This window comes from Falco rusticolus, chromosome 9 (genome assembly GCF_015220075.1).
Source record: "Falco rusticolus isolate bFalRus1 chromosome 9, bFalRus1.pri, whole genome shotgun sequence".
NCBI classification, from domain to species: Eukaryota; Metazoa; Chordata; class Aves; order Falconiformes; family Falconidae; genus Falco; species Falco rusticolus.
Window position 1 is genome coordinate 47,330,806 of NC_051195.1, and position 27,702 is coordinate 47,358,507.

At 55.6% G+C, this 27,702-nt stretch overlaps 1 protein-coding gene across 3 annotated transcripts in view; it reads right to left on the reverse strand.

The window, feature by feature from the left end:
* Positions 1-2,047: 2,047 nt before the first annotated feature.
* The window catches only part of NOTCH1 (notch receptor 1), a 44,599-nt gene continuing 18,944 nt past the window's right edge, over positions 2,048-27,702 (reverse strand). For 2 of the 3 annotated variants that reach the window (XM_037400366.1, XM_037400369.1), the window contains exons 3-34: positions 26,876-27,138; positions 26,175-26,513; positions 22,744-22,866; positions 22,336-22,569; positions 22,037-22,192; positions 21,732-21,917; positions 21,157-21,270; positions 20,439-20,552; positions 19,196-19,429; positions 18,804-18,914; positions 17,843-18,035; positions 17,442-17,587; positions 16,981-17,094; positions 15,857-15,976; positions 15,366-15,518; positions 14,694-14,922; positions 14,328-14,529; positions 14,035-14,188; positions 13,581-13,765; positions 13,266-13,398; positions 12,674-12,931; positions 12,451-12,563; positions 11,339-11,910; positions 10,189-10,617; positions 9,231-9,379; positions 8,406-8,622; positions 7,965-8,055; positions 7,518-7,683; positions 6,479-6,774; positions 5,991-6,138; positions 5,781-5,878; positions 2,048-5,334 (exon numbers count right to left, since the gene is read on the reverse strand). In XM_037400366.1, the coding sequence (XP_037256263.1) occupies positions 3,865-5,334; positions 5,781-5,878; positions 5,991-6,138; positions 6,479-6,774; positions 7,518-7,683; positions 7,965-8,055; positions 8,406-8,622; positions 9,231-9,379; positions 10,189-10,617; positions 11,339-11,910; positions 12,451-12,563; positions 12,674-12,931; positions 13,266-13,398; positions 13,581-13,765; positions 14,035-14,188; positions 14,328-14,529; positions 14,694-14,922; positions 15,366-15,518; positions 15,857-15,976; positions 16,981-17,094; positions 17,442-17,587; positions 17,843-18,035; positions 18,804-18,914; positions 19,196-19,429; positions 20,439-20,552; positions 21,157-21,270; positions 21,732-21,917; positions 22,037-22,192; positions 22,336-22,569; positions 22,744-22,866; positions 26,175-26,513; positions 26,876-27,138 (7,510 nt within the window). In that variant the 3' untranslated portion in view covers positions 2,048-3,864. The remainder of the gene's footprint in view (positions 5,335-5,780; positions 5,879-5,990; positions 6,139-6,478; positions 6,775-7,517; positions 7,684-7,964; positions 8,056-8,405; positions 8,623-9,230; positions 9,380-10,188; positions 10,618-11,338; positions 11,911-12,450; positions 12,564-12,673; positions 12,932-13,265; positions 13,399-13,580; positions 13,766-14,034; positions 14,189-14,327; positions 14,530-14,693; positions 14,923-15,365; positions 15,519-15,856; positions 15,977-16,980; positions 17,095-17,441; positions 17,588-17,842; positions 18,036-18,803; positions 18,915-19,195; positions 19,430-20,438; positions 20,553-21,156; positions 21,271-21,731; positions 21,918-22,036; positions 22,193-22,335; positions 22,570-22,743; positions 22,867-26,174; positions 26,514-26,875; positions 27,139-27,702) is intronic. The other variant, XM_037400368.1, reaches the window with a different exon arrangement.

A 27,702-nucleotide genomic window follows, 5' to 3' on the forward strand; every position in this document is an offset into this window, starting at 1 on the left:
TTCAGAGAGTTGGTGGGAAAGCCCAAGTGCAGAAGGAGGGTTTGAAACTGGGGCCATGTCTTGTTTCTCATTTAACTTTGCCTCAATCCCAGCTGGGGATCTGTGACCCTATGATCATCTCGTGTACTTGCCCAGGAAAGCAGGAGTGAGGGACTGGCAGGAGGTCATGCATCACCAGATGTCTTCATAAATGTAAGAGACATTGGGGGCTAAACGCTTGAAAACTAAACTGTGTGGCCTTACTCCTCTGCTGCTTAGGAAACCTTTTCCGACTTGTAGTTTGAATCACCTTTTGGCCAGTTTATTAGTATCTATTCATGTGCCAACGCTGACCTTGTTGTGCCTCTTTCTCTGGTATTTAGCCCCCTCTTTCCTCATTCTGGCTCTCTGACCCATCCTTATGGGAATTTACGTGCCTTGTAGCCCCTCACTTTTTAAATGAGCTGCGTGTATTTTGTTGCCTTTTGCAATGTTGTGTTGTTTTGCACATCCATATAACTTCCTTTTCTTAATCCATTCCAGGCCAAATTCCTGGTTTGACCATGAGGGACTGGAGTGTTGCACAGTAGACCAGGTGTGAGAGAACCTTACTAATGCCTCCCATTGGCATGAGCATCTCCCGGTCTCACTGGCAGCATGGGGCCATGCGGTGCTTGCAGCCAGCCATGGGCACGGGTGCTGGGATGTGTACGTGTGGGAGACGCCTGGGAGCATGGGCTGCGTGGGAACATGGCTGGATGTTCCCAGACGTGATTCATGGACAGCACATGTGCGAATCGCGGTGAAGGCAGACATACTTCATCTAGCGTATCCCAGATGGGATGCAGCAAGACACAACTTGGGGGGAAGAGCACGTCTCAGGAAGCCCATCTCCAGGGTGTCCCTTGGGGTAACGAGATCCTCGCTGGTGAACCGCATTTTGCAGGGGAAAGAGGGATTTGTCCTCAGCTAAAATACACCTTTCTGCAGAGTCTGCAGGGAGTGCACACTGGCACATCGGCTCCCTAACCTCTGAAGGTGCTGCATTTCGCTGCTGCTGGGTGGCATGTAAAATGCAACTGCTGCAGCACCAGCTTCTGGCCAGCTGTACAGCCCGTCTGGCAGCCCCGAATCCGTCTGGGGCTGGATACTGGGTACATGTACACACATGCCCACTCCCTCCCTAGCTACAGAGTGGAAAATACCAGCATTCCATGAGTTACCAGGCTTATCTGATTTGGGAGGAGGTCCACAGCTTGGCTATTTATATCCAGTTATTTGGGGACTTTGCAGCTGCATTTGGACTATAGAGTCCCTGTGGGGAAGAAAGAATTAAATTCAATTACCTTTCAAAATCTTGAGAGCAGCAAAGACAGCACACATTTCTGTACAGTGTCTGTGCCTGGAGTGGCATTAGTGAAACTTCCCTTGGGTGCTGCTGCCCTTTGGTGGTGTAGTCAGATGGCTCCCCAGTTCCTATCCGCGCAAGCCACCACATCTGAGAGCCCAGCCATACGCTCAGCGCTGCGTGTGAAGTAGGAAGCTCCATACATAACTCATAAAAACACCACTTGTAGAGGGCTGTTTCCATAGGCACCATGGAATTAAAAGCACATGGCCTTTTTTTACCCTTGGCCGTCCCATCAGGCAGAGAATGCTCCTAAAAAAACCATCAGAAAGCAAAGTTTTAAAGTGACAGAATACAGTACTTCGAACATGCGTGAGTGACACTCTTTAAAAAACTTTTCCACTTTTAGGTCCTGACCGAACGGCAGAGGCCCGAGAAGACATCAGAGCATCCACAGCACAGGTAAAGGGCTACCTGGGCAAAGGCCACCCTGGCCGAAAGCCTCGGAGAGCCCCTCCTACCTTGCTCAATCCAGACGTCTCAATTTGGTGAGAGTTTTGCACAAGTTAAGGAGAAAGTTTCATTGTCCAAAGCTCTGCTCTGAGCTTTAACACAGAGAACAAGATGTTAGGGAAGTGTCGAGGCAGCCCTGCAGTACTGAGACAGCAGGTATCAAGCCCAGATTTCAACCATTCTGTAACAAAAACACTGAAGTTCCAGTTTTAGTAAAATCTAGATGCCCAGAAGCATCATTTATTGCAAATCAGTTAACCAAAAAAAATACATCATTTTTGCAAACTACAACTTTGCATGTAGATAACTTTATTACAGAAGATATCTTTTCTTAAACTACACTCTAGTTTATAAAACATAGGAAGATTCAACACCACGTGATGTTTTTATCACTCAGGCATGTCACAATAACAATGGTCTGAAATGTTAACTAAGACGAGTGCTCAGCAAGGCGCTGTGCCTTGAGAAATATCCATTTTATTTGGTGTTCTAATAAAAAGGAATGAGGAAAAGGAAACCTTTTCTCAGGTTTTCCTGATTAAATGCTATTTGCCTGCCCCATACACATATCTAGACTTAGCGTGTCTGCTTGCCTTTGCACCCGAGTGAGTGATATTCCAACACCTCTATAAGGTGATATATTTATGATATATTTAAGACTTGCTCATTTAGATTTTTGAAACAAAATCCACCTTTTCTTAAAAAAAACATATTTACAAACATTAAATCTGCCACAGGCTTATACTATATTTTACATGATACACAGAAAGAGTGTACATCAATATAAAAAAAGATGATCACTCCAGACTAACAAGAACAAAATGTTAACGTTTCACAGCACAGACTCGGCTGTGCTGTCCTTCGCCCTCCTGTTTACCCAGTTCAGCATCCGACCAAAACTGGCAGCACTTTCCACTGAGCACCCAGCAACTGCGCTGCCAGAGGAGCTGGAGACGGGCGAGTACTTCGTGGTGGCAGTGTTATAATGCTTTGTAATCTCACTCAGGTTGTCTGCATTAATAGACACGCCTTCTTTAAAATAGGCAGGCCATCCTTAAAATAAGGATGTGGTTTACAAGTTTATATTGGCATTTATTTCTTAAACAGTTACTCAAATGCAAACACAAAAACAAAAAACAGTAAAGATATTCAAAGTAAAATTAAGTCTCCGTTGTGTATAGTTATGCGTTTGGTATATACTCCATAGTTATGGGCTTGCCCTCTTGAAAGTTTGGCAAATAGACTTCTTTTTGGTGGGGGACGGTATTCATGTTTTGTAGGTTTGTTTGTTCTTTTTTAGCTTAGATCCTGTTCTTACAGGTCTATAATCCTGATTACTTTGTTTTAAGATCATAAAAATCATTTAAATATATATTTTTTTATATATATAAAAACAAGAGAGAACAAAAGTTCTTATTATCAAGGCAAATGTACAACTATATAATACTGAAATTTAAACAAAGATTCATGACTGGTACCATAAAATGTCCTCTCAGTTATAATAACAAAGGAAACATTTTAAAGTACACTTCAAAAATCTGTTCACACTTAATTTTTTTCCCCCTAAGGAGTGGTATTTTTAGTCAATTTTTCCTTCCCCTTTTCTTTCTCACCTCTCTTTCTGAGTTGAAAGAGAAAAAAAATAAATTAATGGCATTTCAGAATCACAAATCACTGCTTATAGCTTTACATAAACATTTCCTCTCAAATCAAACACAATGAACCCCCCCAAACAAAAAAGAATGTCCTACAAAAACCTAATTTTTTGATTTCTTGAAACACAACTGGTATCCCACATCGAGTTCTTAACAACAGAACATATAAATAAAAAGGCAGTGTTTTCATGTAAAATAAAAAGTACATAAATAAATACTAAAAAAAAAGGAATTAATTTGTCTTTTTATTTTTTTATAAAAACATATTTAAAAAGGATCCTTTAATGAAAGCATCCAGTGTCCTTTTAAAAAAGATTTCCTCGAGCTTCTAACTCCCACTGAGCATCAGTGTCTATGAAACACTGTCTTTTACTTGAAGGCTTCAGGGATGTGTCCCATCTGTGACTGCATACTCGTGGGAGGGCTGGAGATGCCCTCGGACCAGTCGGACACGTTGGAGTGAGGAGATGAGCTGGACCACTGGTCCGGTGACTCCGGAGATGGCGTTAGGAAAGGGTGGTCGGGCACCTGGAGCTGGTGGCTGGGGGTGTTGTCCAAGGGGGAGGAATAACTGTGCTGGGAAGGTGGAGTTAGAAACTGCGTGGTGGTCATGGGCTGGGCAAGGGAGGATGGCAGAGACGTGGGCAGCATCTGGGAATCTTGAGGCAGGATCGTGTGGACTGCCATGGTACTGCTGCTCACCGGCTGCATGTCGGGCTGGCTCAGCTCGGTACCGAGGAAATTCTGGCCAATGTGACCGCTCGCACTGGAACTGGGGTTGTGATGCTGCTGTGGTTGCTGCTGCTGTGGTTGCTGCTGGGGTTGCTGTGGCTGCTGCTGTGGCTGCATGTTTTGCTGCTGGAGCTGTTGCTGCTGCATCTGCTGTAGCTGCTGGCTCTGCATCAGGTGAGGCTGGGAAGCCAGCCGAGTGTTGGGCATGGCCTGGTAGCTCATCATCTGCGACAAGCTTGTGGTGGGCAAGCCATTGTGCAGGGAGGTCATCATACCGTGTTGAAGGTTTTGCGTCTGCTGATGGGCCCCTGGTTGCATGTTGCCTCTCATGGGGTTGTACTGATTCTGGACCATGCCGTTCTGCAGCCTGGTGAGCCAGTCACACTGCCCGTTCAGACCAGCCGCTCCGCCGACAGAGAAATTCATCGGGGCATTGCTCATCACTGTGCTGGGGCTAGAGACGGGGAGGTGAGAGAGACGCGGCGGCACCGAATCGAAAGCCATCCTGCTGGAGTTTCCCATGGCCATATCCTGCTTTCCCGCCATGTTGAGGTGGTTGATGCTCATGTGGGCATCAGGCATGCCTGGCAGATGATTCAGAGGCATGGAAGGCGACTGCTGAAATGGAGAGGTCATCAGTGGAGGAGAGGCGACATCTGACAGGTACCCATGGGGCGACTCCAGGGAGTCCACTGGAGACAACACACTGGAATTGTCCAGCAGACATCCTTTTCCATCTTGTGACTTTTTCCTCCGGGCTTTGAGGTCTTTGGCATCCTTGCCGTTGCAGCTCAAGCCCTTGGTACTTGGCTTCCTGGCCTTCTTGCCCTGGACAGCAGGTTTCAGGTTGCCAATGTAGCTGTTGGGAGAGCAGAGCGGTGGGGACAGCGTAGGTGCCCCCAAAGGGCCGTTGTGCAGTGGTGGGCTCCGCACCAGGTTGTACTCATCCAACAGCCTCACGATGTCATGGTGCATGCGCTCCTGGGCGATGTCCCGTGGGAGCCGGTCCATGTGGTCCGTGATGTCACGGTTGGCAAAATGGTCCAGCAGGACCTTGGCGGTTTCGTAGCTCCCTTCTCTGGCTGCGAGGAACAGTGGGGTCTCCTCCTGGAAACCCAGCAAAGACGGTTAGGTTTAAGTTCACAGATTCTCCTGGCTAATGCTATCCTGAGGTCTATGCCCAGCACCATGCAGATGGGTGGCAGAGAGTAACTGTCTCTCCGTTGGTGAGGTTTTGCTGCTGCTTTTTCCTACACTGCTAAGTGACATCCTTGTACCGATATCAAACCAGGAACCCTATGAGTGACCCAGAACAATGCAAGGCAATAGCCACACAAACACTGCATCATACTGCTCACCAAGCACTGCACATCCCCTCAGTATCACCCATAGGACCAAATCCCACAATGCTTCTTTGAGCTAAATCAAACAGCTTCATTCAGAGCAGAACGGAGTCTCAGTGCCAAACTGTTACTTTTTAAGCAAAAATTACTCTTTTAACAGACTCCCCAAATGGTTCTTTCTTTGCCTGCATCATCCCGGGAGACTCCTACCTTATTGTTCTGCATATCCTTATTGGCACCATTCTTCAGGAGAACTACTGCGGCTTCAACATTATTCACAGCAGCTGCCCAGTGCAGTGCCGACTTGCCTACAGAGGAAGAATGTGAAATACAACACACGTTAGTGAGTGGTAACAGTAACAGCAGGCAGTCCTTCCCTTCCACTTCTCAAGAAGCCTGTCTTTTAATTGCCTGCAGTACCTAGATCATCCACGGCATTGACGTCTGCGTGGCAGTTGATGAGATCGTCCAGCATGCCCTCCACAGCCAAGCGAGCGGCCAAGATCAGAGGAGTGGTGCCGTCATGCATTCGGGCATCAAGATCTGTTGCCCTGTTCCTAATCAGGATCTGCCACAGCAAGGGTCAAAGTGCAAGAATCACAAACATTAGGAGGGACAGACAGCAGACACTCCAGGTCTCAGGCCCTACAACCCCCTTTCCAGAGGCTGGTCCCTCCAGTCCCTGCTCCCAGTGTTGGGGGTGCACATCTGACGGCAGCTATGGGGTTGTTGCTTTGCTGTGCCCTGCCCTGAGACAACAGGGACTTCAGTTTTCAAGACTTCCACCCCATACCTCACCAGGGCAAGCTGGAGACCCTGCGATCAGCTCAGCTGTGTGGCTGACTCTGCACGCAGCACCAGTATTTCCCCCAGAAAATCCCAAGACTGGTGGCAAAAGGATCAATTACCTGGAAGACGCCTTGGGCATCGGCAGAGACGGCGGCATGGAGGGGTGTCCTGCCCATGTTATCTTGGATGTTTGCATCAGCACTAGCTTCCAGCAGGCGCTTGGCAGCGTCTGAGCGGGAGTACCTGGCAGCCAGGTGAAGCGCCGTCTCGCCGGTGCGGTCAGTCTGGTTGTGTAAGCTGGCGCCTTGGTAAATGAAATCTGAAATGACGGCGGGAGCATCGTCTTCCTCTTCACTATTGCCGGTCTCCAGCCCTCCTCCACTGCATGAGGCGATCATGAGGGGAGTGAAGCCATCTGGAAAGCACAGGGGAACTCGGTGAAAAAAGGCTTTTTACTCTTCTGTAATGCAGGCGGCTCAGCAAGATGCCCTGTCTGCGTTAGATGCTTATTCTCATGGGTGCATCAAGACTGAGTTCCTGACTGGTTCTAAACTTCAAACATGAATATCCTTCCTCTGATATAGATCTGAAATTCCTTAGTGGTATCTCACCACTCACTGCTTTTCCTATTTCATCTGCTAGCGTGCACACTGTAACATATAAGGTGCAATTTATAAAGAAGGTTGCTCAAAGCAAACTTGAGTATGGTACAGCGCAGCCTTAAGTATTTTCATTATTTCAGAGAACAATTTCACAGTCATGGGGAAGACCAAATGTTTGTAATAATTTAAAAGCCTATTAACTATTAATACTAGTTAAAAACCTGAAAAGGAGATTGTGAAACATGCTGTTTGGTAGGGGGAGAGGAATCTAGAAGTGGAAGAGAGATAAACCGGATGATTTAATAGGCACCGTTTCTGTATTCTCTCATTTTCATCTCAGTGATTAAACAAAAGAGATCCTATGGAAAGCAAAATGTGGTGGGGTGCATCTCTAAATCACACACAACAGCAACCATGCGATGCAGAACGTCTAGCAGCAAGTCCATACTAGCGATAGAGGCAGGCAGGGCTGCCTGGGACTGCTCATCTGCAGGGGGTAAGGGAGGATTTCAGATTAGCTGACAGGCAGTACAGAATTGAAAGGAGTCCACCTTACCAGGACCTCTGACGTTGACATCCATACAGTCTGCATCGATTTCCCCCTGTGGTGGAGTAGGCGCCATGGAGGATATGCGCAGGTCAGCAGCATCCAGGTGCTGCTGGGTCCACTGCCTGTGATCCGTCTGATCATCCGTGTCAGGCAGCATCGCCTGCTCCTCGAACTGAGGAATGACGGTGGGAAATGAGCACTGAGCAAAGCGCACAAACCAGGGTGGGAGGAGGGGGTGAGCTCTAGCGTGGAAAGCTCTGCAAGTCTCAAAGGTGTGTTTGTCACACGCAGGTTTGCAAAGGAGCCAGCAGCAGCAGCAATGTGTAGCGCAGACCGGGCCTCCGAGGGTCCCTCTGCTGCTCTGCTGCCTTCGACAGCGCTCAGCTCCTTCTGTGACAAAACCCAGCGAGTGAGGACTTGCAGCACAGAAAGGGAATGTGGCAGTGAGCTTACCCTGAACTTCTTGGTGTCCAAGGTCTCCTCATCACCCCACTCATTTTGGTTGTCATCCATCAGCGTACCGTCTGAAGCATTTTTGAGGGGTCTTTAAAAATAAAGCAAAAAATCAGCTCCTCTGCAGGAACTAGTCTGTGATGGACTGTGTTTATCTACACGCACAAACTGAAAGAAGAATCAACCAGGAAATTTCCAGGAGGTTCCCCTCAGGTTGCCTTTCATTTTTTACCAAATGCAAACGGATCACGAAGCATTTAAAAACCTCCTCCAGATGGGAACACTGTTTTCCCCATGCAGAACTTTAAGAAACCTCATTTTTCTCCTCCCCACTACACCAGTACGATGCACTGGAGAACAGAACTCCGATGGGTTCTTGCAGAAGAGCCCCGAGCAGCCCTGCTGCACTGTGTTTAATGGGTTAGCAAGCAAATTACTCACTTCAGTCCAACAGAATCCTCCCCAAGTGGTTCTCGTCGCTTCTTCTTGCTCGACTCTGTCACTTTGAAGCCTTCTGGGAACCAAAGCTGCCCATGCTCCCTGCGCCGCTTACGAGACACCAGCACTCCCAATCCAATGAAAGCAAGCAAGACCAGCGCAGCCACCACCACGTACATAGGATACAGCTGGGAGTTCTTCGTGGGCTCAGCTGTTTCACCTACAAAACAGTGGGGCACAAAGAGATGCTGAGACATTAAGCTGCATAGCAAACCAGTGACAGAGTGGAAATGAAGCAAAATTAGTTAATAGAGGTACCTAAGTCTGATCTAAATCAGCCCCCCCAAAATAAGGTCATTTTATACGCTATTAATCAGAATTGCAAACTATCGGCAAATTCTCGGCTGCACAAGCCAGCCTGCATCAGGAGACAGCTTCACTTTTTTCTCCTTTAAGGAAAAGGATTAACAAACTTCAAATCATTGCGCTTGCATTGAGCTGTTAAGACAAAAGGATTTAGGGGGGATTTTGAAGATACAAACTTCAACTCCTTGCATGTCACTGATTGATTGGAGCTGGTTGGGTTTTCTTTTTCTTTTCTTTTTTTTTTTTTTAATAACTTTTATAGTGATAATGATTTTGAAATAAACCTGAAATAAGCAAAAATATTTTTGTTTTTTTTTTAAGAACAGACTTAAAGAACCAAAAAAAGATGCAAGGTTATAAAAAACAGACTGTGCTCAAATGCAGCCAGCTGACAGATAACTAAACATGGATAAAGCTGAGAAGTTTTGGCTGTCTCCTCCCCAGCTGACCAACCATACTTACTTTTAACGGCTTCTATTTTGTAGGGTATGTTCAGGTTGCCAAGGGAGGCCAAGGCACCCAGGAACGCTGCCACATCAGTTGCACTCTGGAAGCACTGCGAAGACGACTGGATGCACTGGCGGTTATCAATTTCCAAGTAGACGATGGATCTGTGCGAGAGAAGAGTCAATGAGACGATGGATCTGTGTGGAGCAATGACCACACCACGAAGACAGTCGAGCCCTGTCTCCCTTCCCTCTTTAAGCCCCCATCAGTGGGAATTAGAAAGTGGGGAACCCATCTCCTCGCTTCCCTGTGGCCCAAGCCCTGCAGCTCACCCTCATGGTCTACTGGATTTGCCTCGATGAATGCTGTGAAATCTAACTCCCCATCTACAGGAATGGAAGGGAGTCTCTCCTTCACAATGTTTTAAAATCACCCAAACTCTCCAGTATCTTAAATAATGCTGTTTGGGAGCCTTCAGATCTTTTCACATCAGTTTTGCTGCTCTAACTCCGTTCCTTTTGGTGGCTTTTGATTGAGCCCACAGAGAGGGAGAAGGTTAGATCTGTATGTTTATATCAAAGATCTCCACGCACAGTTTGCAGTAATTGAGTTTTACAACAAAGCTCTAGAAAGCATTTCCCAGGGAGAAACTGAGGCTTAACTTAATGACTTCCTGAAGTCAGACAGTCAGTCAGGCCAACCTCTGCTTCCAGGTCCCACCCAGCCCAGCCCTGGCTCCCAACAATACACAGGACTCCTTCAATCGTGAGAGTCGGTGCAGCATTGTATCAGGGATTCCTGAGCGATCACTCGACTTTCCCACATGAGAGCAAAATCCGGTTTCTATTCACACAGAAAGCAACATCTAAATACAATTATCTGGCCTACATCCTTCCCTTTATTGCGTGTTACTATTATCAACACAGAAAACAAATGCTGCTCAGTAAAAAAGGAACCCATCGGTCCCTCTTACCCTCTGATGTCCATCTGATCAAGCTCTCTCTTCTGCCTTCTGCCAGCCCTGGAGTAGATGCTGCTCTTTACTTTGTTGATGATGGCACTAGACATATCTGACCAGTCCTCTGTTGACCTCTTGATGTAGTGCTTCTTCAGCTCCTCCTCATTGCCATAGTATGGAAAGATCATATACTCTCCCTTGGGGTTCTTCTTGAAGACCACGTTGGTGTGCAGCACGCGGCTCAGCTCCCGCAGGAAGTTGAAAGAGTTGTTCTTCAGGTTCTCAGGAGTGATCAGGACCACCACCACCAGCGTGCCATCTGCAAGCTTCTCTGGCATGTTGTTTGCGCAGTCCAGCCCATCCCATTCGCACTCAAAGTTATTGCAGCCCTGGTCACAGTGACCATCTGAGAAGTGATCTTTGCAGTACTGATCATACAGAGGGCTGGGCAAAGAAAGGCAGAGGAAAGAATTAGACTAAGTACTGTGTGCATTACCTGTCTGCTGAGAAAATAAGTGGTGGTCCACAAGGACCTCTCTTTTGTATAAATATTCTTCATCCTGATAGACATTAAGCCAGTTTACACAGAAGGCAACTGTTTCACACAGCGTTGTTGAAGCATTCACCTCTGCAGGTGAAAGATAGGCACTGTTAAATTATAAGTTGGAATACAGATGCCAGGAAAAGGGACAAATTACTGTGACTCAGAGAAGACATGGGGACACAGAATAATTACTGAGAGCTGGTCCAGGAATCTGGGATTCAAGTTGCTGCTGTTGCCAAAGGCAATGTTCGGTAAATGCCTGGATGTTAACATCATTATGTTTTCTGGCTGCTCTTCCATCTGGGGTTTCCCTATGCTGAAACTCACTGTTTTACTACTGGGAATTGGAGAATTCACTTCTGTGGCATGATACGGGCAAGGACAGGGAAGACATCTGGAATGAACCAAACGCAGAAAGCTCTCAAATGTTTATAAATTCAGTAAGACCACTGGGAAGTGGGGTTGCTTGAGCTGCAGCCCCACAGGCAGCAGAACAGAATGTAGAGAGTGAACAACAGGTCTGCAGCTAGGAGCTTTAGCAGATGCAACCAGGAAACACCCCAACGATCAGCACAGAGCTCATGGCTTTAAAACAAAAGTGTCAATGAGCAAGTCACTTACTTGCACTGCCCTTCGTATTTCTGGCAGTCAAATCCATCGTACAGGCAGCCAGCGTTATTGCACTGAGAGTCGCACTTGCCATCGTTGAAGTACTTCCAGCACTGCAGAGACTGGGAGCAGTTCTTCCAGGGGTCGTTAAAATTGAGGGAGCAGTCGCCCCCGTCCCAGCCGCAGGCATGGTTGTTGCATTTCCCATCGCAGATCTTGTTGCCAGCATACCCTGCGCAAACTGCAATCTCGCACTTCTCCTCAATTTTGGGTGGGATGATGTCCTGCCCAATCCCACCTTGGAAATCGAAGTCCAGGATGTGGCAGTTGAGGCCGTTGAAGTTGGCAGGGCAGTTGCACCGGTAGTAGGGGGAGGCATCACTGAAGAACTCGCAGGTGCCCCCATTGTAGCAGGGGTTGGATGTGCAGGGGCTGCTGGCCGGGTACTGGCACTCGGGACCCGTGAAGGCTGGCATGCACATGCACTTGGAGCTCTTGTGGATGGAGATGCAGGTGCCACCATTCAGGCAGTGCAGGTTCCCACAGGTGCGGGAGTCGTTCTCACAGGTGGCACCCACGAATCCCTGGGGAGGTGACAGCAAGGAGGGAGTCAGAATCACTGACGCTGTCCTATGAGCAGCCTAACACACGTGTGTGTTCTGGGAAACGCGGCACAGACCCAGTGAATCAATCAGGTAATGGCTCTGGCACGTCCTCTGAAACTAGTGATGGGCAAGAATCATCTAGAATGTAAACCCCTTTAGAGCGTCTCCCTAAAAATGAAGTGAGCTGTTCTCCATAGCTGCCTGCTCCACCTTTATGTGGCGCAAATAATGGTCAGCCCGACAAGAGTCTGTCCTACAGAGCCATGTATCATACTGGCTGCGCCACCTCCTTCTCCCTGACCCTAACCAAGCCTCCTTGCAAGTGAGGAGGGTATGCATAGATGGATATACCTCCCTCCGGTGAACACCCACAGCAAAGCATCTTCCCCTCTGCACTTACCCCCAGCTATCCCAGCCAGGGCAGCCTCAGGGGCGAAACGGGCCCCTTGACTGCACCTCTGCACAAGGGACTGATGTGCAACATCCCACATTCAGAGCAGGAGAGGAGCAGGTACCTACCGGGGGGCATTTGCAGATGAAGCCACGGCCAGTGTTGCTGGCAACTGCGCACGTTCCACCGTTTCTGCAGGGTTTGCCTTTACATCCATCCACCACGGTGTCACAGCGACGGCCTGCCGAGGGAGAAGAGCGCGTGAGGAGCAGAGGAAGGCGTGCGAGATGCTTGGGGTGGCTGGGGGGTGCAGGGCTGGGTGCTGAGAGTGGCAGGGGGTGCAGCGCTCACCTGCATAGCCAGGTCGGCACTCGCATTTGTAGTCATTGACCCGCTGCACGCAGTTCTGGGTGCCGCGGGCGTCGCAGGGGTTGGACAGGCACTCGTTGACGTCTCCCTCGCAGCGCTCCCCTACAAAGCCAGGGGGGCAGATGCAGCTGTAGCCACCTACCCGATCCGTGCACTTGCCATTGTTAAAGCACTTGGGCCCCAGGGTGACAGGATCAAAGAAAGGGCTGCAGTCATCCACATTGATCTCACAGTGCACCCCTAGAGAAACGGGGGAACAACCCACACAGCTCATCAAACAGTATCGGGGTGCCTGGTGGTCCCTTGTGTGAACCTTCCCTGCGAAGGGGCTGAGCCTGACCAATTCAATGGCAGTCTGAGCCGCCGCTCTGGCAGGAGGCACGCAGCACCGTGCAGCACTGCGCAGCACCACGCAGCTCGCATCCAAGGTTGCATGGCCTTGATGGCTAAGCTCGCAAGCAAACACAAACCTCTACCCTTGCATTTGCTTCTGCTAGCCCAAGCAGCTAATGAGCAGATAGCGAGGATATCTGCACTCAGCCCGCTAATGCCCCAGCCTGGGGAATTAATTTACCTTGAGTTCCTCTGGGGCAGGAGCATTTGTAGGTATTGATGAGATCGATGCAGGTTCCTCCATTCTGGCATGGGTGGGACAAGCACTCATTGATCTCCTCTGAGCAGTTAACTCCATGATAACCAGCCACACACTAAAAAAAGGGAAGAGGGGAACTGTCAGAGAGGTTCACTCAATTCCCATGTGGCTGCAGGAGCACAGCCAGCACCCCAGCCTTCAACTCAGGCGAGGGGCACTGAGCCAGCCTGCAGCTGGGCCAGCTCCTTGGCAGCAGGAAGGCAGTAACTGTGCATCCCTGCCCTCCATGGCACCCACCTCACAGGAATAGCCTCCCAGGTAGTCTGTGCAGGTGGCTCCGTTCTGGCAGGGGTTGGGGGAGCACTCGTCCACCTGCTCCTCGCAGTAGCTGCCAGTGTAGCCGGCCTGGCAGCGACAGAAGTGAGTGTTGCCAGTGTCCACACAGAGCCCTGAATTCCTGCAGAGATGTGCTACATCGATACCTGCCAGGGAGAGCAGAGTGAGACACGGGGACCTTGGCGACAACCACGCACCGCAGGGCCATGTCCCGGCCGCCGCACGTCCCACTGGGGATCGCAGCTGGGACCACAGCCTCGGGGGGTGCACATCACAGCAATCCTTGAGATTGTGCTGGTTGTACCAAAGATCCCCACCAAGAGAACTCAGCATGACCCTGCTCAGAGCCCAGCACAGGGGGCATGTGGGGACCCCACCCTGGCCCTGCAGGGCCATACACATGGCGGGTACTTACCTTGCTGCTTAGCAGCCACCTCGCAGGAGACACTGGGGACATCGCAGTAGACCCCTGTCCATCCGCTGTTGCACTCGCAGCGGTACAGGTTGTTGGTCTGCCAGCACTTGCCTCCGTTTTTGCAGGGAGAGGACTCACACCAGCGCACCAGGTTCTGGGGAGAGCAGAGCAAGAGATGGGGGTCAGGACCCAGCAGGGCTTCTGCAGGAGTGGAAATTGGAGTGACCCCCCAAATCTCCACAGCCAGCATGCACAGACTGGGGCACGTGGCTGACAGCCCAAGGCTTCTCTACCTGGCAGTTGAGCCCAGTGTATCCCTGGGGACAAGTGCACTTGTACGTCCCGTAGCTGTCCTGACACGTGCCCCCATTCAGGCATGGCTTGGAGTCACACTCGTTGATGTCATGCTCGCAGTAGCTGCCCGTGAAGCCAGGCAGACAGACACAGGTGAAGGTGTTGATGCCATCCACACAGGTCCCACCGTTGAAACAGGAGCTGGGAACACAAGAGGTCACATCCCAGTGAGTCACCACTGGTCATGCACCACGCCAAAGCCCCCACAAACGAGCCCAGAGCTATGGGGCAGCGCGGGGTCCGCAGCACCTTGCTCCAGCCCCAACGCAGGCTATGCCCATGGCAGGAGCTGCACTGGGCTGTACCTCTCCGTGCAGTCAGGCGTGTTGTTCTCGCAGTGGATGCCACTGAAGCCGGAGGGGCAGGTGCAGGTGTAGCTATTGACACAGTCGGTGCAGTTGGCACCGTTCTTGCAGGGGTTGCTGGCACACTCGTTGATGTCCTCCTCACACTTGGGCCCACGGAAACCAGCCAGGCACTCACAGAAGAAAGTGCCAACTCCATCGGAGCAGGAGCCACCATTGTGGCATGGATCTGGAGAGGAGGGACGTGCATGTGAAGATGCAATGGGTGCAGCAGCCCTGCCTGGGACCTGTCCCACAGCACTGCCCCTCCACATGTCCCCTGGCCACACAGAGGGATAGGACAGAGCCCACGGACCAGGCAGGAGCCGGGCCAGCCCCACCAGAGCATTGGACACAAGGGACACACTTGCTCACTGCCTGCACGTCACTCTCCCCCCTCCAGCCTCCTTCCTGCCAGCTCCCATCTGGCTTTGGACTGACGCAGCTCTACCGGGACGTGTTTGAAGTGGCCCAAAAGCCCGAGCACGGCTGGCAGCATGGCCCCGGCCAAAGCAGTGGCTGGGGCTCGCCCGTGCACGGGGAGGAGGGTTCCAGCCCCAGGAAGGGCAGTGAAGCTGACTGCTAAGGGCCAGGCTGAGTGCAGGCGGTGGCCAGGGCAGCCCCTGCTCTTACTGGGCTTGCAGTCATCGATGTCAGTGTCACAGTTGCGGCCAGTGAAGCCGGTTCTGCAGGCGCAGCGGTAGCTCCCATTGGTGTTCTGGCACGTGGCCCCATTGCGGCAGGGGCTCTTCACACACTCATTGATGTCGATCTCGCAGGTCTGACCTGTGGGACAGAGACCACGTGGGCTGCAGGTGCTGGCAAAAGCCCCAAGGATGACGATGATGCCTTGGGCACTGCTTGTACCAGGGTGGGAGCCCTTGAAGCAAACCACCCCCACCAAGGGGTACAGGTGATGGCTGCTCCCATCCACCTGGCTGAGCTGTGGGGCAGGTCAGGACCCCCCTCGAGGCTGGGCACCGTGCAGGGCTGCTCCTGTTTGGCAGGGCACGCAGGCAGCCACCTGCCCGCTGCTCCCTGGCCATGATCCCTCCCCTCTCTCACCCCCTGAGCAGCTGAGGAGAGCAGGGTGTGCTGAACCTCCAGATGGGCCATGTCCCTACCTTGCCAGCCCGAGGGGCAACTGCAGGAGAAGCTTTTGTAGTCTTCTGACTCCCGGCACTCGCCACCATTCTTGCAGGGGGCGCCAGCGCAGGGGGCGAGCACATCCTCACAGGTGGCTCCTGCAGAGGCACAAGCACCCACTGACACCTGCCCCGAAATGATGGGTGGCCCAAGACCCCGCTACCCCGTCCCCTGCCTTGGGCCGCTGCCAGCCCTGGGACAGGCTCTAGGCTTCCCCACCAGCCCAGGGCAGTGCAGCTGAGGCTGTCTCATCTTTTCCATCCCTGGTCCCCTGTGACCCCCAGGCCCCCCATGAATCCTTTATACCCTGGCAATCTGGGCTGCGTTAAAGCGCTGCACACTTCCTTTGGCAGGGAAGCACTGCTCGGGGTGTCCTTCCCCCCCTTGTGCTCCCCCTCACCAACCCCCTCAGCCGTTTTTCCTGTTTACATCCAGCCAAGGCACATGTTACCTCCGAACCCTTATCTTCTCTGTCAGCCAGTATCTCCCGAACTGGCCTTTGCTATTTTCCAGAGCCTTCCCCTCCCCGCCTGCCCTGTCCTGGTCCCCCCAGGGGTTTCTATGGCCACTGCCGAGGGCAGGAAACGGCTCACGGCTTCCTGCAATTGTGCACCCGCTGCCGCTCTGCAAGAGCGGAAGAGGGAGGCCAGCAAACAGGAATTGTCTCAGCAGAATCCCCCAGCCCCTCGGCCTCGGCTCCCTTTTTCCAGCGTGAGCATCATGGCAGGAGAACTGGGCCACCGGCAGCACTGACCCCCCAGGGCGGTGGGGTGTGAATGGGGCGGCCACCTGGTGCTGCTGCCCTGGGTGCAGGCTGTGGCCAAGCCACCACTGCAGTGCCCTCCAGGAGCAGGAGGAGGAGGGAGGAAGCTCTAGCTGGCTGCTTCCGAAAGCTCCTCTGAATTTCCTCCAGCTGCGCGGCGGCATGGGGAGGTGGAGCTGCGGCCATGGGCAGCCCCATGGCAGGGCAGTGCGAGGGAAGCCTCCGTGCTTGGTGCCAGCTCCTCTCACGTATAGAGGGACCGATTTGCTGCCACACTCAAAGCAGCAGCCCTGCAGAGCCCCAGTGAGGGCCTGGAGGGCACAGGGAGCTCCCCCTCACCTGTGTAGGGCAGGAGGCAGTTGCAGGTGTAGCCAGCAACGTCATCGATGCATGTGCCCTGGTTCAGGCAGGGGTTGGAAGCACATTCGTTGATATTGGTCTGGCAGTTGGGTCCTGTGTTAAGAAAAATAGATAAAAGTGGCTGTGATGGAGCTGTGCTGGTGGTAGGGGGATGAGGGTACAGTGGGGATGTGGTTGTCTTTGGCACTGGCCAAATGGCAATGGCCCACCCATCGCCCTGGAAGAGCCTCTTGCTCTCAGCTCCAGCCATGGGTGCCCAAACTCCTGCTGAAGGTCCCCAGGCTGGCTGCACTGCCACATCTCCCAACCGGATCTGGAGTCTCCAGCATCCTCACAACGAAGCCTCCAGCCCATCTAATGTCATGGGGACACCCACCCACAGCTCCCACCCAGGCCCCAGCGTGGGGCGGACGGGGCAGTGGCCCTGGCTGCACCCTTACCACTGAAGCCCTCTCTGCAGGTGCAGATGTAGCCACTGGTCATGTCCTTGCAGGTGCCACCGTTCATGCAGGGATTGGATTCGCACTCATTATTGTTAATGTCGCAGTTTGTCCCACTCCAGCCTGGGTCACAGTCGCACCTGTAGCTTTGGGGAAAAATTGGGGCATAAAGCCCAGGATCTGTTCTGACCTGGCCCTCCTGGCTATACCAGCCATCATCTACCCAGCAAACCCCAGCTCTTAATTGTACCCCTGCAGGGAAACATCCCCGGCACTAGCACAGAGCACGGACAAGTACTGGCACAGGGGACTGCTGCTCGCCCTTGCCTCTAACCCCAACTCTGCTGGGTAGCCCTCTGGTCCCAGCAGCCCCACAGCAGCACCCACACTGTCCAGCCTACCCGTTCAGCCCATCGTGGCATTTCCCATGGATGCAGGGGTTGCTGTTGCACTCATTCACTTCAGACAGGCACTTGGGGTCATGGAAGCCCTCGGGGCAGAGGCAGGTGAATCCGTTGATGCCATCCTTGCATGTGCCCCCGTTGTGGCAGGGGTTGCTGGAGCATTCGTCAATGTTGATGTTGCACATGCGCCCTGGGAAAGGGGTGTGTGAGGTAACGTTATCCCATAGGATGCATGGCACGGTGGGCGCGCACTGCTTCCTGGGGGGCACCCACAGGGCAGGTCCCCCTCCAGCCACCTGGGGAATGGATGCCCGAGGCTCTAATCTCCAGGCACACGTGTGCCAGCCATGCAGGAGCGGGCTGCCCTCCAGGTAGGGTGACTTCACACCCCTGCATCGCCCACCTGGCTTAATTAAACGCGACTGGGAAGAGGCCATGTCCTGGGCTCGTTTGGTCCAGGAGGGAATAACGAAGGGAGCAGGTTTCAGCCTGTAACCCTACCTGCCGCGGCTGACAAAGCCAGGCTTTATTGCAGCTCCCGGCGGGCAGGAGGACGGGGGGCCATGTGAGTGGGGAGAGGCAGGGGCTGCTCCCATCAAAGCCCTCTGCCGTTTCCAGCAGCAATCAAACAAACCAGTTGGACAAGGCAGCAACCTGATACCCATGGGAGTGGGCGCAGCAGGAGTCAAATTCGCGGCACCAGACACCCCTTTGATTTCGGCCTGAGCCAGGGTCACCCTCCTGAACAAGCAGGACTGCTGGAGGGTGCAAAAACCTCTGGCAAGTGGGACGGCAGCACCTCCCCTCCTGGCTGCACCTTCGCCCTGGCTGCGTGGGGTACCACAAGCTGCAGGCATCCCAGCACTGGCACAGGAGACATCCCAGGGCTCCATGGCACAAGGCTGGATCCAGATCATGTCCCCAGGGTGCCACAGTGGCTGTCATGCCCTGCTCTCACCTGTGTACCCCGGCTCGCAGGTGCACTCATAGCCGTTGATCTTGTCGATGCACTTGCCATAGTCGCAGGGGCTGCTGGCGCAGTCATCCAGGTTGATCTCGCAGTTGGGCCCTGGTGAGGAGAGTGGTGCCATTAGGGGGTCCCCAACCCCGCTGACAAGGCAAAATGAAGCCCGCCGGCACCAACTGCTGCTACAAGCAGCTCCCTGGCTCCTGGCTGGGGCACGGCTCCCATGAGAGCCAGGCACCAAACCGGGACAACTCACCCTCAGCCGAGGGTGCCGCTGCTGGTGGCGGCCCAGGGCCAACTCGCCCCGGGATGGGGCTGGGAGCGGGGTGCTGTGTCGGCATGGCCAACCTGCACGGAGCCCCTGGAGGGTCTCTCCCACTCACCTGTGGTCCCTTTGAGGCAGAGGCAGTTGTAGGCATTGTTCCTGTCCTGGCAGGTCCCCCCATTTTTGCAGGGCTGGCTCTGGCACTCATTGATGTTGATGTCGCAGCGATGGCCCGTGTAGCCGGGCTGGCAGAGGCAGGTGAAGGTGGCGATGCTGTCCTTGCAGGTCCCGTAGTGGCATGGGTCTGGGTTGCACTCATCGATATCGATCTCGCAATGAGCACCCGAGAAACCTGCCACCAGCGGGAGAGACACGGGGTCAGGATGGGGGGCACGGGGTCAGGACGGGGTATGCAGGGTCAGGGTGGAGGACGCTCCTTCCCACCCTGGCCAGGTATGAGGCAGCACACCGGGGTGGCTCAACGTGCCCACCTGCCCTGCCGCACGACCCAGGACCCCCAGGAGCGGGGCGCAGGCGGGGGAGCACCCTGGCGTGCAGCGGCAGGGCTGGTCAGACCCGGCTCACAGCTTTGTCCCGGGGCGCACAATGACCGGCATTAAGCCGCCTCAGCTCAGGAGTGGGGCCCCGCGTTTGCCTGCGGCTTGTCCCGGAGCGCGTGGGGGGGCCAGCCGCAGGCACCCCCGAATAATAACCCCCCCGGCAGATCCTATTCTCCTGGCCGGCTCCCTCCCCGCCGGGTTTGGGGGTGGAGAGCTGAGGACAAAGTACAGCTTTGACTAGACCCCGCCAAGCCCACATAGCAGCTTTTCATCGGGGCTTGGCATTAGCAAGACACTAATTAGAGGCCATTCAGCTGGAAGATTTCTGGCGGGAGCTGCTCCACAAAAGAGCCACTGTTTGCCACCAGGGCTCAAGTCATCATTTTGTGCAACTGCTCCTTGGGTTTCGGTCGGCGAGCCCCCGCAGCCCTGCACCTTGCGTCCTCATAGAGGCAGCTTTATTCCTTCCTTCCTGCCTTACCCCTTGCTGCCGCCCGCCGCCGAGGCGGGGAGCACGGCGGGACGGCTGCTGCAGGGCCACACCTCGGGAGCACGGGGCTCCAGCGGGCAGCAGGGTGACACCAGGGAAAGGGACAGTCCTGCCCCACGGAGTCCCACTAGCGGGGACTGACCCCACTGCCAGGGGGGTTTGGGGACACCCGCCATGGCAGGTGCTTGGGGAGGTGGGCACTTCATAATTTGGCAACAGGGTTTTACGGCACATCACCGGGTAGAAATGGCTTGTTCCTGCCCAGCAGCGCAGGACCCCTGGAGCCCCCCAGGGACACAGCGACCCCTCACCTTCGGTGCACTCGCAGCTGTAGGTGTTGGGGCCATCCACGCACTTGGCACCGTTCTTGCAGGGGGTGCTGGCGCACTCATCGATGTCGAACTGGCAGAGGTGCCCGTTGAAGCCTGGAATGGAGGGAGAGGTCACCTCCCCGTGCAGTGGCTGGACCCGCCAGCCTCCCCCCGCCGCCAGGCAGATCCCGCCGGCCCCCCATGTCCCGGCCGGGGCGCCGGGTTTCCATGGGGACGGCTGCTGGGGGCCCTGAATGCGGGGCTGCGACCCACCATTGAGAGCATCTTATTTACATCTCTAGAGGAGCAAAGTCTCTGAACTTCAAAACCTCCTTTCACAGATTAACCGTCTCCCCATTCTCCGCTCCACCCTGTGACTTTGACACCACATTCAAAGCTGCTGGTGCGGCCCCCCCGGCCCCCAGTCCTCCTTCCCAAAGAGGGGCCTTTTCAAGTGCAAAGCCATGGGGTTTAATCCTCCTTCCCCTCTCCCATGGGCCGGACCTGGAGCAGCATCGCCTGCACGGCGAGGGGCTCAGCCCCTCGCTGCCATGGGGGAACCCCCCCATCAAAATTCCCAAGAAGTGCTCAGCTCCCTCTCCCCCTTTCAAGAGGCTCTAAAATTCAAGGATCCTATTTTCGGCTCCTTCCCAGCTCGAGCTGAGCTGCACCACGGCTTTGACTCCACCGTGATGGCAGCAGGATGGATGCCACGTACCAGTGGGGCACTCGCAGTGGAACTCGTTGATCTTGTCAAGGCAGTTGCCGTTGTGCAGGCAGGGGCTGCTGGCACACTCATCTGTGTTGATCTCGCAGTAAACCCCCTCGTAACCTGCGGGGAGACCCGGCACGCCATCAACACCATGGCACGGGGACGGCACAACGCGCAGGATGGGCAGGTTACACCAGGGCACCTTTGGCCTCCCCGTCTTTACAAAGGCAGCTCAGGAGCTGTGCTACAGGTGGTGGGACTTGATGCACAAGCTGCTCCATGATTGTCCACTCCAGATCTCCCTGCCCTTGGCTTGATCCAAGCCAGCAAGTTCAGCAAAAGGAGGAGCCCAGAGCAGTGCTGATGGTCCCCAACTCTCACCTCCTGTCCCCACACTGCTGCGGGAGACTGCGCCACCTCTACCGAGCTCTTTCTTTTTGGTGCTGTCTCCACGAACACGTGCCTCCCACAGCTCCTCACCCAAACCAACACTGAGCTGAAGCTCAGGGGCACCCAGGTCCCTGCCACCACCCGCACCCAGCACCGGGGCAGGGGTCCCCAGGGCTGCCCTGCCCACCCACCAGGCATGCAGATGCACTGGAACTCCCCAATCTGATCCAGGCAGGTGGCATCATTCTGGCAGGGGTTGGAGAGGCACTCGTTGACATCGATCTCACAGCGAGGGCCTGAGTAGCCCTGCAGGCACTGACACTGGAAGGACCCCTGGGTGTTGATGCATTTCCCCGCGTGCTCACAAGGGTTGGCTCCTGCAACACACAAGCATGGCTCACAGGACATGCTCCCAGATGTATGTGAGCTCCCGGTGGCACCGGCACTCTTCCCAGCTTCTCCTCTGCTGCCCGCACAGCTCAGCCCCGGTGCTCACCCAGCGAGCACTCGTCCACGTCCTGGTTGCAGGCTGGCCCCATGTACCCCGAAGGACACGTGCAGATGGCTTTGCCGTTGACAGGGTTGGTGTCGCAGTTGGAGCCCTCGTTGCAGGGGTTGCTGATGCAGGCGTCATCGAGGTGGCACAGCAAACCTGGGTGGCAAAAGGCAGGCGTATGTCAAGGGTGATGGGCGCACAAGTCATCACGCACCAAGACCTAAGCTAGGAGCCAGGGGACATGCGGGGAGCTGCCACCCTGCACCGCGAGCAGGGGGCAAGATGGGACGGGGCCTCACCTGTGCGGCCGTGGGGGCACTCGCAGTAGAAGGAGGCTACCCGGTCGTGGCAGGTGGCCCCGTGGAAGCAGGCAGCCATGGCACAGTCATCGATGTTCTCGCTGCAGTCCTCCCCTGTCCAGCCATTGACGCAGACGCAGTTGTAGCCGCCATGGTTGTTATGGCAGGTGCCCCCATTCTGGCAGGCATTGGGCATCAGCTGGCACTCATCCACATCCTCGGTGCAGTACTGACCTGCCAGGGGACAGGGCACATGCATGAGTCCGGCACTGCCCAGCTCCCACAGGCTCCACGAGCATTGCTGTGAAGCAGGACAGCTCTCCCCATCTGGTCCCCAGTGTTCCCTGGGGCAGGATTCGTCCTTCCAGCCCAGTCCTGTGCCACCCTCACCGCCAGCAGCAGTGTTACCTGTCCACTCGGGTGGGCACTGGCAGTTGTAGGTGTTGACACCGTCCACGCAGGTGCCCCCATTCTTGCAGTTGTTGCCTGGACAGTCATTGATGTTCTCCTCACAGTTCTGGCCCGTGAACCCTGTGCAGAGGAGACATCTGCCGTGATGCCAGCCCACCAATCGGCCATGCCACTGCCTCAGCCCCTCACCCCCCCCCCCCCCCCCCCCCCCCGCCGATGGCAGGTTGCTCGTTACTGGCTGCCGAGCGTGTACCAGGTGCTCCCAGCCCAGCTTTGAAGCCAGCCGCCTGGTTTCATCCCCAGCCCCGTCCCGCGTCTGCTGGGGCTTGGTTCTGCCATGCAGGTTTCCCTGCCAGGACACCATCACCGGAGCCTGGCAAGCAGCAGCATCTTCCTCCGCACAGGGCAGACGGGGCGTCCCCAGCACAGGGCTTGCCTGCCAAAGCCCCCGGCTCCGGAGACGCTTGCCTCGGGCGGTGGAGGATCCGGCTCCACGGAAAGCTGGGATGAACTGGGGCTGCTCCCACGAAGGCTTGCGGCACCCGGTGCTGAATCACCGGCTTTTAATTTCACATCTAAAGAGCCTCAGCAGCAGCGCTTGGCCCGGAGGGGGATCCATGTCCCTGGCAGGGTGAACCACCGCCCACGCGGCGCTAATCCCAGCCCACCTCTCTCGCGGTGAGCCCGGCTGCCGGGGTTTATGTTATCACCTCCACCCGACAGCATGGCACACACAGAAACCACGCTGCCCCCGGGCCTCTCCCCGTGGCCTCTGCAGCAGAAATGAAACACCCAGGCCCGTCTCAGAGCATCTGCCAAGCTGTCCCGTCCCCCTCCAGCTGCCACTTGGGTTAAGTGCTGCATTTACCGAAGACCCCCAAAGCCCCAACCAGCCGCCGTCAGGATTCCCAGCCCGCCCAGACACACAGGGTCGGGACAGCAATGCCAGCCCGTGGCAGCTCCCCGCGGTGCCGGCGTGCCCCTGCAGCTCCCCAAACTCCCCAAGGCATCCTGCACGCCCAAATTGGGCTGCTCCCCTGTGCGGGCAGCTCACTGCATCACCTCCGCCTCCACGGGGAAGGGACCGTGTGCCCAGGCTCAGCCCCTGTGGGACCCCAGACCCTGTCCCAGCTGGGGGTTTCCCCCTTGCTCTCTCCGAAGGGCCGTGTTTTCCTCTCCCCCACAGCCTCAGCCCCACTGCACGAGGAGCTGCAACAGTTATTTGCGATTCCTGGTAGGAGTCCAAAGCAGATAATGTTGATTTGCACCTCGGTTTTAAGCAGCTGGGCTGAAACTGAACAGCAATAACTGGCAATGTCCTAGACACCAGGATTAACTCATTTTGAACCATCCGAATGAGGAATGAGTAATTAGTACTGCAATTACTTTAAACTCAGGGTTACATTCTACAGCGATGGCATGATAAAACAGCCCAGATTAGTTTAACTTGAAGAAACCCGGTATGGCCAGGCCTCTCCGGGAATGAAAAGGGGACATTGTTTCAGGTTTGCTGTGCTGCATACCAGCGTATCAATCACCCTCTTATCATGAGAAACAGCCTCCAGTCCCTCCGGCCTCCACCCAAGCCAATGCAGCTCCTGCACCAAGCCACGTGGGATGGCAGAGGTGCCGAGCAAGCCCCCTGTCCCCTCCCCTGTCCCCTCCGGAGCAGGGGCTGTGCTGCACCACCCCACAGGAGGCAAACCAGCTCGTGCAGCATGCAAATCTAGAAGCGGCCCACGAAGCTGCAGCTGGGCGTGAAAAGTAGCGATCCCCACTGCAGCAGGGATGCTCCCCGAGGGCCATGCCTCACCCCGACATGCCCGACGCCTGGGCTGCTCCGGAGAAAGTGCCTCGTCAGCAGAACGGCAGGGCAGGGCCAGCGCCGCTCCTCCTGCCCCCTCCACCTGCCCATCCCTGTGGCAATGCTGCTCTGCCGGGCCAGGGCTTGGAGCTGCTCCCGCAGAGCATCGCCCCTGGGAGCTCCCGGTGGCACTGGCTCATCCCAGAAGGAAAGGCTTCCTTCCCCGGCACTGCTCGCCTGGTCAGCCCCGACGCCTTGCTGCCCCTAAAGACAGGAGCTTTGCTCCAGCCTGGGTGAGCAGGCGTGGAGGGGAAGCAGGAGATCCTGCAGGGCCCTATGTATTTTGGATGGTTAACTAGTCTCCTGAGTTACTGCAGCCAAAAGCTTTGGGAAGGGGATTGAACCTCTGAGCCTGTGTCAGAGATCAAGACGAGATCCCTCGTGCTGCCCTGTGGGGATCACGCCTCTTCCCCCAGCACCGGGCAGGGCTGCCAGCAGGATGCGGGTACATCTGTGCCACCTGAGAGACCCCATTCCCACCCCAATGCCACATCCCCAGTGGCGGTGGGGCAGGAGCTGCCGCAGAGGGAGGCGGGGGCTCCCCGCAGTAATGCCCAGCACTGCCCAGGGCACACAGCAGAGAAGCCGCCTACCCCTTGTATTGCCCCAGCGGGGCTATAGGCAACCAGAGGAGATCAAAGCAGCCCCACAAGAGACTTCTCAGGCAGCTCAGCCCTGCCCACAGCTTCCTTCCAAGGCAGAGGGTGGATGCGCCCCCCCCGCGTCTGCCGCAGCCGGCCGGCGTGGCTGGCCCGGGTGAGAAATGGCACTTGCCCCCTGGCAAGCACAGCCTGGTCTGACCATGGGGCTGCACTGGGGCTCTGGGCTGTGCCACCCGCCGGCAGAAAATTCCACTATTTCATTTCTCCAGCTGTCACGGGGCCGTGGGGGGGAACACACAGCCCCTTCCGCTCCCTGCCCCGACCGCACTGCAGACTGCTGCCCCAGGGCAGAACCGAAAGGGCTTGCCGGGGTCAGGGGCCCCTTTCGCAGCAGCTTTTCTTTCCTCCGGCATGCAGGGTGCAAGCTCCCTTGCAAGGTGCTGAGCTCCTGGGACAGCCCCCAGCGGGCCCCCTCCTGCAAGAACCCTTCATTTCAGCCGCTGGGCTTTGGCTGGGCTGCTCCAGCGCTTGCCGGAGGGAGCAGCAGCGAGCATGGAGAGGGTCTCCCTTCCCCAACTCCATTCACACTCGGAAACTTTCCAAAACAGCTATTCCGGGCTAATTATTCCATTCTGGAAGTGGATTAAGCTAAAGCGGAAAAAGGCACTCTTATTCTGGAATATGAGCATCCGCACAGGGGCCTCTGCTGAAACAGTTGTTTTGGAAGAGCTATTTTGGTGAATCACCAAGTATAAAAAGCCCCCAGATGACCTCTCATCTTCGGGCATTGCTGCCCAACGTTTTCCTAAATGCACATGGCACAGTGAGCCCACAGCCCCTCGATTTTGTCCCCCCCCCAGAGCCATCACCCAAGGAAAGATAGAGCACTCCTTGTTTACGGAGGGCAAAGAGGCTGCAAGAGGGTCCCCTGGCCCTGTCCCCCCCTCGGAGGCAGCCTCTACCTGGCAGGCATGTGCAGTCATAGGTGGTGTCTCCGATCTGGCGGCACGTCCCCCCGTTCTGGCAGGGCGAGGGGTTGCAGGGTACGTAGAGATGCTCACAGTTCTGCCCAGTGTATGCTGGCTTGCAGGAGCACTGGTAGGTGCCCACCTCGTTGGTGCAGCTCCCACCGTTCTTGCAGACGGGCGGTGAGATGTTGCACTCGTTGATGTCCTGCTTGCAGTTGGCCCCGTGGAAGCCGGCGGTGCACCGGCAGATGTAGTGGGCTTCGAAGGGGACACACTGGCCCCCGTTGGCGCAGGGGTTGGAGGCACAGGGGTCGGCCTGCTGGCAGGTTTTGCCTGGGGAGGGCAGGGAGGGAGGATGAGGATGCGAACTGCAGCTCAGGCTCTTGGTGGGAGCGATCCTTGCGCTGGGGTGCAGACCCAGCTCTGGGACTGTGTTCACAGCGATCACAACTAACTCCCCCCACCTCTGCCCCCGGAAAATCCTCACGCATGCAGGAGGTTCGCAGCTCACCCAGCCAGGGACCCCCCCCCCCCCCCAAGCCCCAACATGGGTTTGCAGACCCCATCGCTCCCCCAGCACCGAAGGAAGCTGCAATCACAGGCAGCACCCTTCTCCATCCACAGGGGTCTTCCAGGAGCATATGCCTCCCGGCCAGGTCACCGCGTCCCCACACTGTGCAGCGGCACCAGCTCACCTGACCACCCCGGTGGGCAGCGGCACTTGTACTCGCTGAGCGTCAGCAGGTCGCAGGTCCCCCCGTTGCGGCAGGGGTTGCTGAGGCAGACGTTGTCACGGGGCGTCAGGCAGAGCTCGTCGGTGAAGCCCAGGCGGCAGGCGCAGGTGTAGTCCACAGTGCTGCCGTGCACCACCGCGGTGCAGGTGCCGGCGTTCTTGCAGGGGGAGCTCAGGCAGGGGTTGGGCAGCTGGCACCGCTCGCCCATGTAGGCATTGCTACACCTGGCAGGGGCGAGACACGCCGTCAGTGGGATCAGCCCCGCGGGGACACCCGGACGCCCCAGGGACCGGCTCCAGGAACACCTCCCCAGGCCCAGCCCCACACCGCATCTCGGAATGTCAGGTTTGACAATTGCAAGGCTCTGCCCTGGCCGCTCTGGGCTGAGAAGAGGAAGATGAAAGAGGTGCCGGGAACAAAGGCATCCCCCATCGAGGGGCCTGCACTGACTTGCAAAACCGCAGCCTCCAGCGCTGACGTCCTGCTTCTCATCGCAATGTGCTTTTTGTGGGCCCACCCTCCCCATCGCTGGAAAGGAAACCAAGGCACAAGGAGCCAGGAGCACCCCCAAACCTGTACCCAACCCAGGGCACCTACAGACCCCCAGGGAACAGAAACCCCAGGGCCAAGCAGCACGGGGACAGCCCTGTGCTCCTGCCCGTCCCTCCCGGCGCTGGATTCCCTTCTCCACCAGGGCAACTTCTAATCCTCCTCCATCCTCAGAAATCACTCAAACATGGGCTCGGTGTTGGCTGGTAGCAGGTGGGACACATTCCTGCTCCCCGCAG